This window comes from Sus scrofa, chromosome 1 (genome assembly GCF_000003025.6).
Source record: "Sus scrofa isolate TJ Tabasco breed Duroc chromosome 1, Sscrofa11.1, whole genome shotgun sequence".
Taxonomy (NCBI): Eukaryota; Metazoa; Chordata; class Mammalia; order Artiodactyla; family Suidae; genus Sus; species Sus scrofa.
Window position 1 is genome coordinate 132,698,278 of NC_010443.5, and position 12,135 is coordinate 132,710,412.

General features: G+C 47.1%; 1 protein-coding gene and 1 long non-coding RNA gene across 5 annotated transcripts in view; one reads left to right on the forward strand and one right to left on the reverse strand.

Moving 5' to 3' along the window:
• The window catches only part of LOC110261469, a 31,266-nt gene extending 25,148 nt beyond the window's left edge, over positions 1 to 6,118 (reverse strand). Inside the window, exon 1 of the long non-coding RNA XR_002345564.1 lies at positions 5,322 to 6,118. This is a non-coding gene — a long non-coding RNA (uncharacterized LOC110261469). The remainder of the gene's footprint in view (positions 1 to 5,321) is intronic.
• The window catches only part of RASGRP1 (RAS guanyl releasing protein 1), an 84,042-nt gene continuing 76,124 nt past the window's right edge, over positions 4,218 to 12,135 (forward strand). The window contains exons 1-2 of one of the 4 annotated variants that reach the window (XM_003121603.4): positions 4,218 to 4,493; positions 8,863 to 9,047. In XM_003121603.4, the coding sequence (XP_003121651.1) occupies positions 4,459 to 4,493; positions 8,863 to 9,047 (220 nt within the window). In that variant the 5' untranslated portion in view covers positions 4,218 to 4,458. Of the gene's footprint in view, positions 4,494 to 8,791; positions 9,048 to 12,135 lie in introns of those variants that run through there. The other 3 variants (XM_021097997.1, XM_013993196.2, XM_005659762.3) reach the window with 3 other exon arrangements.

Below are 12,135 nucleotides of genomic sequence, written 5' to 3' on the forward strand. Positions count from 1 at the left end.
AAACCAGAGTAAGTTCCTGTGTCTTACCAGAGTAAGGCCAGGCAGACCCAGAAGTTAGACATTATGAAGGCCGTTTCCACAGAGAACCTCCTTCCCTTACTTCCCGTGAGTCACTTTGGAATTCAGCAGTAGGACCCTGGAAAGCGGAAGTCAGGTCCCCTCCCTCCTGGGTTCAGAGTCTTCCAGGGACCCCAGCCCACTAAGTAAAACCCATGAGGCAAACCCTGTTTGTTTGTTAATATCCTAAAACAATTCCAAAATCAAATCAAAAATAAGGGCTCCACAGAGTTCCTGTTGTGGCTCAGCGGGTTAAGAACCTGACGAGTATCCAGGAGGATATGGGTTTGATTCCTGGCCTCACTCAATGGGTTAAGTATCTGGTGATGTTGGCATAGGTCACAGATGTGTTTTGGATCCAGCATTGCTTGGCTATGGGGTAGGCTGGCAGCTGCCCCTCCAATTCAACCCCTAGCCTGGGAATTTCTATATGCCACAGGTGCAGCCCTAAGGAAAAAAAGAGGGACTCCGTGCCATGAAGAAATTGACTTGGGGAAGGGGGCCTCTGAGAAGAACTTCGACAGAGACAAGCAGCATCCTTCAGCTGAGAACAAGAATGGATATGCATAGTTAGAGCCTATATATGGAATGAGCTATCTTAAAATATCATTTATATGACATTCATCAAATTCCCTTTGGAGAATGTTGGGGGTACCTCAGGGAAATAGCATGCTCTCCGGAACAGCTGGCTCACGGATGGAGAGACTCCTAGAAAAGCCCATGCTGTATCCACAGGAAGATGCCAAGGACAGAGGAACACACAGCAATTTAAACACAGGCCCCCCCATCCTCCAACCCGGAGCAAAAGGAGCTACTTCTCTAGCTCAGTCCAAGGAGAGCAGCCACAGGGATATTGGTGTTCAGTGTGGGATGGCCCGTCACAATAATAACATAATGAGGCCAGTTCTCCCTGTCTTAGAAACAGGAGCAGCACTCAGCAGGAGAGGAAAGGGGTGGTGCCATGCTCCCCCTTTCCTTTGCCACCTCTCTTTACTCTCCAGAGGAGCTGAGTATCCCTCAGTGTGGCAGCTTAGTCCTCAATGTGGGTGCCTCAACCGGGATAGCTCATGGGGTTTCTACCAGGGCAGGAGTGACCTGACTCTGCAGTGGCACCTTCTGCAAATCAGGGTGTAACATCATAGCATATTTGGACCTGGTTGCTGCCTGCTTATTAGACATGTGAGCTCACGTGAACAAGACTCTTGTCTTTCTTGTTCTATCAGATTCTGAATGCCAAAGACAGCATCTGACGCTAAGCGGGCACCCAGTGAATGTATCAAAACTGGATGAAAAAAAAAAGACCACGGAGTGGAAGCTATGGTAGCCAGTAGGTTCTCCAAGCATGACCAGTCATCAGGCAAATCCTACAGGGTGAGCTTGCATCCCTCTGTACCTGGGAGGCAGCCCTGCATGTGTGCCCCTGGGGGCAACTTGCCAGTCCTTTGGTGTAACTGTGCCACTGTGCACAGGTGAAAAGAGACGGCAGGTGAAAGGAAGTACAAGAGCAAAAGCACTGAGGCTTGCACAGGGCCTGACAATTACCAGGAGTGACGGAGTTACAACCTAAGAGGTCAGGTGCCTGGAATGGCATGTTTGGAGGCCAAGCTGAACAGGTAAGTTTAGTTGTGAAGGTGAGCAGTATTAAGAAGTTTATAATTTATCCTCTAGGTAACTGGGGATTCCTTGGCAGTTGGGGAGCACAGAAATGACGTGATCCGGTAACTGAAAACAACATGAAAGAAGGATCAGAGAAGAGGAGGTTCTCTAGTTAGTGAGGCCATTTATGAGGTTGTGCCACTTGTTCAGGTGCAGAGATAATTCGGGCCAAGACCAATAGGTGGCCGTGAAGATGGAGAGGAAACCCCGGCAGATGGTTAGAGGAGGCGACCAGTTGGAAGTGCGATTTTGGATGTTCAAGGTTGGATATTCAACAGGAGCGTCATTGGGGTCCTGCTGAAGTCATGGATGAAGTTATAAATACCTAATTTGAATAGCGGATCATATAGAAAATGTGATGAAAGCAGGTGTTTTTAATTGCAAAGACTTCACAGATACTTGCTAAAAAGCCAAATAAAAGGTCCCGTGATATCAGTTAAGAGCCTCTGGTTGAAAGAAGAATAACAGAAAAAGGGTCCCAAGGAATGACCTTACCTAAAGGGGGAGCAGAAGGAAACAATGGTCCCTGACCTTTCTCAGCTGCTACAGAGATGCTGACAACTCCCCATCAAAGGGTTTGGAGAAGCAGAAGAGAGACAAGAGAACAGAAGAAAGTAAGAACTCTGTTCCTGAGGTCAAGGTATCTCAGACACTACCAGAGACTGACCACATGGCAGGAGATGGAGCAAACGTCTAATTTTTTTGATGATTTGAAAAGACAAATTGCTCAAGTAGAAACAACCAGAAAGCCTTTTCAAAGAGTTCAGGTGGGCCCCAAAACAGGTTCAGGTGCAAGCAGAATGCAGTGCTCTCAGGAAGCCAGAAAGGAAGATGCTTCCTGGGCAGAAGTGGGGGAAAAAAAAACAAAAAAAAAACCCTCAACAAGCCTCACTTCTTGAATGAATAGCTTATAATTTCTATCCTTATTGTATAATGGACTGCAAGTGTATATGTGTGCAAGTGTATACCTACCTGCAACTGTATTTAGTATTGTGTGAATACAGCCAGTAACTTATCTCTGTATCTAAGTACATATTTACATATAATTACGCATTTATGTAAGGTATATGTTTATCCATTTGACATTATGTATATTCTGTGTGAGTCTGGAAGAGTGTCATAATTTAACATCACATGCTCTGTCTATGCGTGTGGCTGTGACTGAGGGCTTGCTTCCATTACCCAATGTTCATGAAGTTTCTCTGGAGAAATTTCTTTTTGGTCTGGGTATCAAGAAGAGTTGATTTCGAGCAATCTTTTTTTTTTTTTTTTTTTTTTTTTTTGTCTGCCTGTGATAGGAATTGAATTTTAGAAAAGGCCTCCCTTTTGATCATGACTGCTGGAAATCCAGGAGACAAAGTTTGGTCCCATTTATAGCAAGTGTATTGAATGCTATGGGTTGCAATAAACACATACACACACACTTTCATTTCTGCTCCATTTTATGTGCTTTAATTTTCACTTTTCATTTTATACACTTCTTTTTGTGAGTTACACACCTTTGTAAGCTATCTTGAATTCTTTTTTTTCAAGGATAAGTTGGCATATACATATGAGGGAATATATAAAAGGAACTTAATACTGTGGCTGGAGTTACTGCATGTTACAGTGATAATGGGTATGTTACTAGGACAGTTTGCAGTGGTTACAGGGAGTCAGATCTTGGTTCTCTCTGCTGTTTACTAGTTGCAGATGGGAAGCATATTATTCTCTGAACCTTAATATTTTTTCCATCTTTAAAAGAGTTACCTCTTGGTATTTAGGGGAAGTGGCTTAAATGAGGTTATGTACAGAAAGCATTTAACACAAGGCACTCAATCAACATTGGCTATGTTGTTATCACTATCTTTGGGGCAATTAGGAGTACGTTGCCATTCCTGGCCCGATAGGCTGTCAGAAAAGTCTCCCCACCCATCCTCAGCCCTGTCCTCTTCTCCCCACATCTCCCACATCCACAAAGGCCAGGCAGCTGTGTCTTGCCTGATAGGCATCACACCCAGAGCGAACCTCCACACTCGCTGCTCCCTCAGGGTACCGAGCACGGATCTCCAGTCTTGCAAATTGCTACCAAGAAGCCACCCAAAGGCACAGGCTAAGGCGGACCCACACCTGTGTATTCGTTCCTTATCCCACCCCCTCCTCTGAGCTCTGATATATACAAGAAAGGCCTGAGAGGGGACAAGGGGTCTTCGAGAGCCAGTACTGAAATGTGGGAAGGTGGGGTTACCCCAAGAACTGGCCGCGAAGTCGGTTTCCTCCAGCCCCCACCCCGTCTCCGGTCGCGGATTGAGGGTTGGGATCCAGGGCACCCGGGTCTCCCCGTCCCTCCAACTCCTCTTCGAACTTCAGCCTTGGGCGGGCAGAGGTGGCCTGCAGGGGCGAAAGGCGAGATCGGAAAGAGAGGCAGGCTCTGGGGACTAGAGAGTAATGGGGGCAGGTTTCAGGGAAGAGCAGAAGAGCGCCACACATTTCCTCCGGCGATAACATCAGCGCTGTCAGGTGGTTTGTGCCTGCGAATGTGCACGCGCTCGAGGAGGAGGGCGAGGGGGCGCGCTCACACAAAGTTTGTGCCTGCGGGTGCGCAGCCGTCGGGCTCGACCGGCTCAGAGAGCAGAGAGTGGAGGGTGGGCGGCCCAGTACTGAAGGGCTCGGCAGGCGGCGGTGGCGGCGTTGGAGATGCGCCGCTCCCTGCCGAGCCTGTCCCGCCGCGCTAGGTGAGGCGGCTCCGGGAGCGCGGCCGCGGCCATGGGCACCCTGGGCAAGACGAGAGAGGCTCCGCGGTGAGTAGGGGCGCCCGTTTCCTTTCTTGGGGGGAGGGCACGGCGCCCGCGGCCCCGGGACTTCGCCGAGACGGGAAGCGGGGTGACCGGTCCTGACCTCCTCCTATGGAAAATTGCTGGCCGCGGGTGAGGCCGGCCGGGGTCTCCGCCGAAGTCAGGGGAGACGGATGCAAGGGACAGATGCACCCGGCGCGCTTGGCGCATCTCGCCCGACTAGCGGGAGACGGAGCTGGTTTGTGCGGACGCGCGGCCAGAGTTCACCGGGCGAGCCCCGGAATCGTGCCGAGCGAGCCCCGGAATCGTGCCGAGCGACCGGGTCCCCCAACCTGGGGCGCGGGACCCCTGGGACTCCTACTCACGGACTTTCTGCGCCCCCCGCACCTGCTGCCGCTTCGGCTCGGGCGGCGCCACCTGGCGGCCTGTCCGGCCCTGCGGATGTCCGGCCCGACTCAGGAGGCCAACTGCGTTTGCTGTGAGCGCGCAGGGGCCAGAGAGTCGCACAACCTCCTGGGTGGAGACCCCGCGATCCCCCACATCCAGTGATGCTAGACGTGTTTTAGGAGGATCTTGGGGGTGACAAAAGATGAAGGGAAAGTGACCGCGAGTGAAAAGGCAGGAGGGGCCAGGCACCTGAGATTGGCCCTGAAAGGGCCGGAACCAGGCAGCTGCCGACCATGACCTGGGCTCAGCATAGAGCCTGGGCAGGCAATGCTCATCCTACCTCTGTACACGCGAGCTCTGTTGTGCCTGGCTGGGCCCAGTCGAGGCAGGAAGCGTTGCCCAGTTGAACCTTATGAAGCTAAAAGGTTTTGGCACTTTATGTCCTACCTGACCTCTGTCCCCTGAAGGTCCTGCGCTGTGCCTTGCACCAAATCGAAAGGAGAGGCTGCAGCAAATTAAATTGCACCAGGTTAAGAGGAGGAGCTTCAGGAAATTAAATTGAGTCTGTTATCATGGGAGCTGGGAGAGGGCAGGCCTGGGGCCTGAAGAAATCCTTGCTACAAGCCGTTAAAAACCATCTTCCACAGCAAAGAAAGTTGTGGAAGTTTCTGTTCGTTCTCTGTGTTCATTTCACCCCTTACTCTTCTAGGCTGGATTTCATTAAAAGTTTAACCCGAAATTGTGACCTCTGCGGAGGTACCTGTGGCTGAAGCGGATTTCACCCTAACCAGTTCAGACTTTTGACAATCTCCTGCAGCAAATTGGCTGGCGCCTTAGCCAGTTTTAGCCTCGGGAAATACCTTCAAGTTAATTTTTTTCCTCCTGGGCGTTTTTCTTTTCTTTTTTTTTTTAATACACAAGGGAACTGGTGAGCAAACATTTGCTTTCTACCCTTTAAAAATACATATGCCGTTTGCTGACTTAGAGGCTATTCCTTCTATGGATTGATATAACACCCTTAGACCTGCCTAAAATAGCATTTTATAAATCCTTATCCTTCTTATTTCAGCAGAAAAGACAGAACAAATTGAAGGTTTGTCAGGAGACTGCACAGCAAAATTGCTGAGTTTCCTAGTTTAAGGTGCACTTAACCCCCCATCTTCCTGATCTCTCGGGATGCTTTCTGGACTTTAGTAGTTTCTCTTCTCCCTGGTTTCTCCTGCCTAATCCTCCAAGTCTCTCCCGTCTCCATACTCCCAGGACCACATCTCTCACCTTCCCTTGCCCCGCCCCTAAATGCTCCTGTCAAGTTCTTTACTTATGCTTGAATTTTACCAGTCCCTCCTAGTTCTGGTAAAAGCATCCACCTCAAGACTCACCTCCTGAACCAAAGTGGTTTCTGCTATGGGTGACACTGGGAAACATTACTGGAATTCCAGCCAGGGCAGTTTTTGGAGTCTTCTGTGGTTGATGCAACCAGTTGAGGGGGAAAATGGAATTTTCCCTGGGTTGGCCAGTTGAGAGACAGAGGAGGATGCCCACCTCCCAGCCCCACTCCAGTTGCAGTGGCCTCTTCTCCAGGGGCTATGGAGAAGTAAAGTGGAAGGCCTAAAACAAAGCGAGCCTTCTAACCAGAAGGGAGCCTGGGGCTGGGGAGCGTGGCATGGGCACAGGAGGCCTGGCTCCTACCTGGGTTCTGCACTGGTGCCCAGCCACATTGCTTTTCTGAGCCCAGACCTCTACACGCATGGATGAAGGGCTTGGAGAATGACCATCCAGCTCCGGGGTCTGAGGACTTTGGGGGACCTGTAAAAAAAGCAAGGACCGAGATTCAGCCTTTCTCTTGTCGGCTATGCTTTTGGAGGATTTTACTTTGGTCTTAAGTGGAATTGACCTTTTCAGCTTCTCTTGCTAATTCTGATGTCGTGAAAGGTACACAGTTCCAGGCACAGTAAATATTTACTAAACAAAACCAAAGAGGTCAAGTCCAAATATGAGTTGTACATCCTTGACTGTGTTATTTTAGTCTCTTTCAGACTCAGCTTCGACATCATAAAGTGGAGATATCTTTCTGGGCTGTAAGCTTTAAAGACCATGTAAATCTGCAGCCATACCTATGATAGTGAATGCAAATGGATGAGTCTGAATTCAATTCAGGGTGGCCATTATTATTTCCTTTCATTTTCAGATGCTGATCAGATCGGGGCACTATCACAGGGCTGGCTAAAAATCAGTACTGGCCAGAAACTCGATCAAGTCCTATAACAGCAACTTGATCTTTCAGAAAACACCCCCTGGGGTTACCTGGTCCCAATAGCCACGTTCTGATTGGATTTCACTGAACCCATCCTAGGTTGGAAGAGACAGCCGAAGCCACTGCCTGACCAGCTACTTCGAAGGGGAACTCGAAGGGCAAAGTGTTCTCTCCATGAGTCTGGCAGTGTTCTAAGCGTTCCCACTGTCTTGTAACAGGGTGGTTTCCCAAAATCCATGTGTGTTCCAGCATTTTATTTTTGATTTGAGTACTTCTTCGGCCCCTTCTGGATGAGATTACATCTTGCCGAGAAGCCTTCCCTCAACCCTCCACCTGGAACGAGTTCTCCACACTTCTTACCCTTGACACTCGCAGGACAGTTATTTAAGATTTATAGTTATCTCTTCACGGCCTGGTTCTGATTCTCCAACTAGAGTTTTGTATTAAAGGACTTCCAGATTACCTTCATACTACAACAATAACATATAATGAGTATATTTTATATGCTCAGGAATATACATCATTTAACATATAATGAGCATGTTTTTCAGTTTGCGGAATACCTTTTCAGACTATCTCACTGGTTCTCTCTGATCCATCACAATGTCTTGATAATAGAATTAAATGATGCCGTCATATGTTTATCACATAGGTAGTGATTGAAGTTATGATCTGCAGTATGTTTCTTTTTGTCTCCTCTTTGCTAGTAAACATGAAAGAACCAAAGTAAGGAGCGGAGAACATGCTCAAAGAAGTTATAAGCAACAATGCCTATCACTAGTAAATCTTAGGAGATGATAGATATGTCTCTCTGTGTGTGTATATTTTTTAATGGAAGGAAAATTAAATGCTAAATTAGCCGACTAATAATCATGTTGCCAAACAACTTGACTTGTACTGATGAGATCATGACCAAAAATAAAGTGAAGTGAAAGTGGACAAGGGTGACCAACTGGACTCCTAAGCCATTTCCAGATTCAGACTCATCCATTTGCATTCACTTCTGGGATAAAGCCCACTCATGGGCTATGCTTACTTTTTCATTCAGTAAGGACCCAAGGGAAGACTTGATAGCATGATGCTTAAGGATAGAAATGACTCAGAATGATTACCTGTATTATTAACAATGAAAAACGGACTCTTAGAACCAATCAAGATTTGTGAAAAACGCAGGGAGAGCTTGAAATCTACATGTTACTGCCATAACCCTTACCCCCTGCACTCAGGCCCTCAGTTTTTTGACTTCTCCCCTCAAATCCTTAAAGATGTATCTGTGGCCACCTGACTTTCTATGGTAGCTCTGGTGTTGCTCAAGATGAATGAGTCTAGCTGAAGATGAGAGCAATTTAATTCTTAAGACCCAAGTCAGTCTCAGGGCTAAAATAAAAAAAATTCTTGATGGGAATTAAAAACTGCCAAGCTAGTTTAGTCTCGCGTCTGCCTCTCCTCTTCAGGAACTGGAGAAAGCAGGCCGAAGCAATCCTAGTCCCAAGCTAAAATCTGTTTGCAACTCTAAAACCAACCTTGCTACTGGCGAGATGTCTCTTTAACAACCAGCCAGTCAGTTTGGTGCATTTGCCAAGTGGGAGGGGTATGTCTTTTATCAGCCTAATTCCCAAGATTAATTGTCTTATCTCTTCTTTTCTCTCCAATCTGCCTGCAGAGCTTTGGATCTGCCAGTGTGGTCCTTCCTGGCTGCTCTGCTCTCACTCCCCACCTCCTCTCTTTCCCCAGGAAACCTTCTCATGGCAGCAGAGCTGCCCCTAAAACAAGACTAGAGGCGAAGCCAGCCAGCAGCCCCTGCCCCTCCCATCCCAGCCTGGCCCAGATCACCCAGTTCCGAATGATGGTGTCTCTGGGACATCTAGCCAAAGGAGCCAGCCTGGACGATCTCATTGACAGCTGTGTTCAATCTTTCGGTGAGTTGGCGAACTGCCCACATGCATAAAAATTGCTCTCTTACTTTGTTCTTCCTTAAAAAGTGCTTTATGGAATAGCAACCTAGATTGCATTTGGGGTTTAAAAATAGCTTTCGAGCCTTTGAAATGTTGGAGACAGCGTGCAGTGCCCATGGCACATGACTGTGTGGGTGTAATAGGTCGTGATGAGAGGTGCGATTTAAAGCGAGAAAAGTTACTGAGGAGCATTCGTGTTTCCATTTTTCTTAGGATGGAGGTTTTATCTCGTGATGAAAAGTATATACTAAAACGCACTGGTGCATCTGGTGCTTTTCTGTCCTGGTGTTCTCAGGGCACACAGAGGCGAGGTTACATGAGCAAATGCTGTTATCACAGCAGTTGGAAAGCTTTGGGATCATTCAGACAATCCGGTCTTAATAATTCCCCTCCACAATCTGGAGGGCAGTTGTGCTGGAATAGGAAAGGACCGGCCAAAGCCAGAATGGCTGTGCCTGGGAGATACTGGTAAATAAGCGATGTGATCGAGGATTGAGGCAATTGGCAGGGAGTGATGTAGATGCTGCATCTGTCATCACTCATCCTCACCAAGAAGGATAAGCAACTTAGTGCAGCTGACAGGCAGTTATTGGCAAGGATGCCCTATTCTTTGGTGAATTTTCTAAGCACTTTCTTTTGATTGTTATTTGTGAAATGGTAATTGAAGAGTATTAAACATGTTACCCTCCCAAAAAAAAAGGGATGATGGAAAATTCAGAGTTCCAGCATCACCAGTCCTCCTCTGTGCCCCCTTTTGAACCCTTCCGCCTCCCACCATAGAGCAGATGAGCATGGAGCTCATCTCAGAAGCGCCAGCCCACCCCAGCCCTGGGGGGTGGGGTGGAGGGCATCAGATCCCAGGTGGTACAGCACATAGAGCTATTAGAACTCAGCACTGGGATTATTCATTGGGTGAACCTGGGTAGTTCTCACTCATAACTTGTAGAATTGGGAAAGAACTGACTTTAGGGGGATTCTCATTTAGTACAATTTCACAACACACTGAAGAATAGTTTCAATGATTCCAACATTGGTTTAAAGCAGCGGTTCTCAACAGCTTGTGCAGAATCATGTAGAGATTTTTGGTAACACAGATTGCTGCCCCCCTAAAACTGGCTGCTCCACCAGGTCTGGGGTGGGCCCCCAAATTTCTGTTTCCACCAAGTTCTCAGGTGATGCTGCTGCAGCTGATCCAAGAACCCCCACTTTGAGAATCACCACTTTATTGTTTGTTACAGACTTGAACTTGGAAGAGGGAGCATTTTTTTTTTTTTTTTTTTTACTTATTTAGCATTAAATTTTAACTGAATTTCTATTTATTTACACTTAGGTCTTTCAGTTAAGGATGAATTTGGGAACAGAATGAATGGTTTTCTATTTCAAAATAATCTCTTTGCAAAATATCCACACAAGGAGATAACCTAGAGGCCAGTGGGAATGAGTGGAAGCATGGCAGTGATGAGCCATGATGTATCATGTACTTGACTTTCACCTGGTTCCCAACTTGATAAGCTCTAAAGTTTCTTACACAGTTGTGGTAATCTTATTTATTGGCCTTTAGCAAGGCACTGTGAGTGTTTCATGAATAAAGCATATTTATAATTTCACTGTTGAAGAAATGGGGCCCAACAATGTCTATCATGCTGTCTTTCTTCATCCCAGGACAGTCATGCTACTGCCTGCTGAGTTCAGGGCTGTTGTCCTAACCTTCAAATCATCATGACATCAACCTGAAAAACACCCAGCCTATTCTGAAGTCCTCTTGCAAAAGAACCAAGCCTGATCCACTCCCCTCAATGCAGCCCCCAAGGGCTAGAGATACTTTGTTTCCTGGGTTATGTTGAACTGAAAGTACCTTAAAATCCCAAAGCTATGAAAATCCCATTGAGTCTAAGTCTTTTATCCATTGTCACCAAGCGTCAATAGCCCCTATTTGCATCTGACATTGGGCTGGGCATTGCATAAGGAGCATTACAACAACCAAACCGTTCCATTATTCAATCTGAGAATACCTGAGAAATGCACAGTTGGGGGGTGGGGGGATGTACAAAAGACAGGGCAATGCTAAGCTCAGGTGTGTGGGAAAACTACATTCATTAAACTAGGCAGACAAGGATTAGGGAGAACAGCCATTGTCTGTCCAAACTCCCCTTGGGCCGTGGGAATGCTGCGGGAAGGCAGGAAGCTGAGATCTCAAGGCTTTGTCCTTGATGTACTGCAGAGTTTCCTGCCACAGAATTTACATGAAAGAAGCAAAAAGAAAAAGGCACCCCAGGTCTGGAGGGAATGGGAGACAGCACTTGCTTCGTCGTTGGTGACTTTGATTCTGGTGATCAGTTGAGGTATCTCGTGGGGGAGGGGTGTGGAGCTATACTGCGACAAGCAACCATTCCCGCAAAGTACTGCTTGTGCTTCTGTAGCTCTCAGAGGTGGTTGGAGAATAGCACCCAGCGAGGCACTAGTTCTCTTGAAACCTCCCTTACTGGTTATTTTCTCAAGTTAGTATGGAAGAGTTTTGCTTTAGAATAAAGCAGTCTCGATTAGCATTGTGTTCATGAGTTTAGAATCCTTCTCATTTGAATACCTATGAAAAAAGAGGAAAATAGCACTATGGAAGTGTGGGGAAAGTTTTTTGGGGGTTATCTTCCCCTTCAGACTCAAGTTTCAGCCGCTCCTCCAACAAACTTGAAAAGGGGGGCGGGGAGAAAAAAACCTCTTTTGAACATAAGGGTTGACTAATTAGTTAATTTGCTTTTTGCTGCTTTCTCAACCTCACCTTAGTGCTGATGCTTTGAGATTTGAAGTGGCCACAGCTGTGCTGTCCAGTATGGTAGCCATTACCCACAGATAGCCCTTTACATAGAGATTTCAATTAATTACAGTTAAGTCAAATGTAAAATCTAGTTCCTGAGCCTCACCAGCCAAGTTTCAAGTGCTCGACTGCCCCGAGTGGTACCTGCTGCTGGACAGAGTGAATAGAAAAGATTCCCTTCTTCGCAGAAATTCTGTCAAATAGTGGTGGACTATCTGTCGGGTAGATGGTTGACCCAAA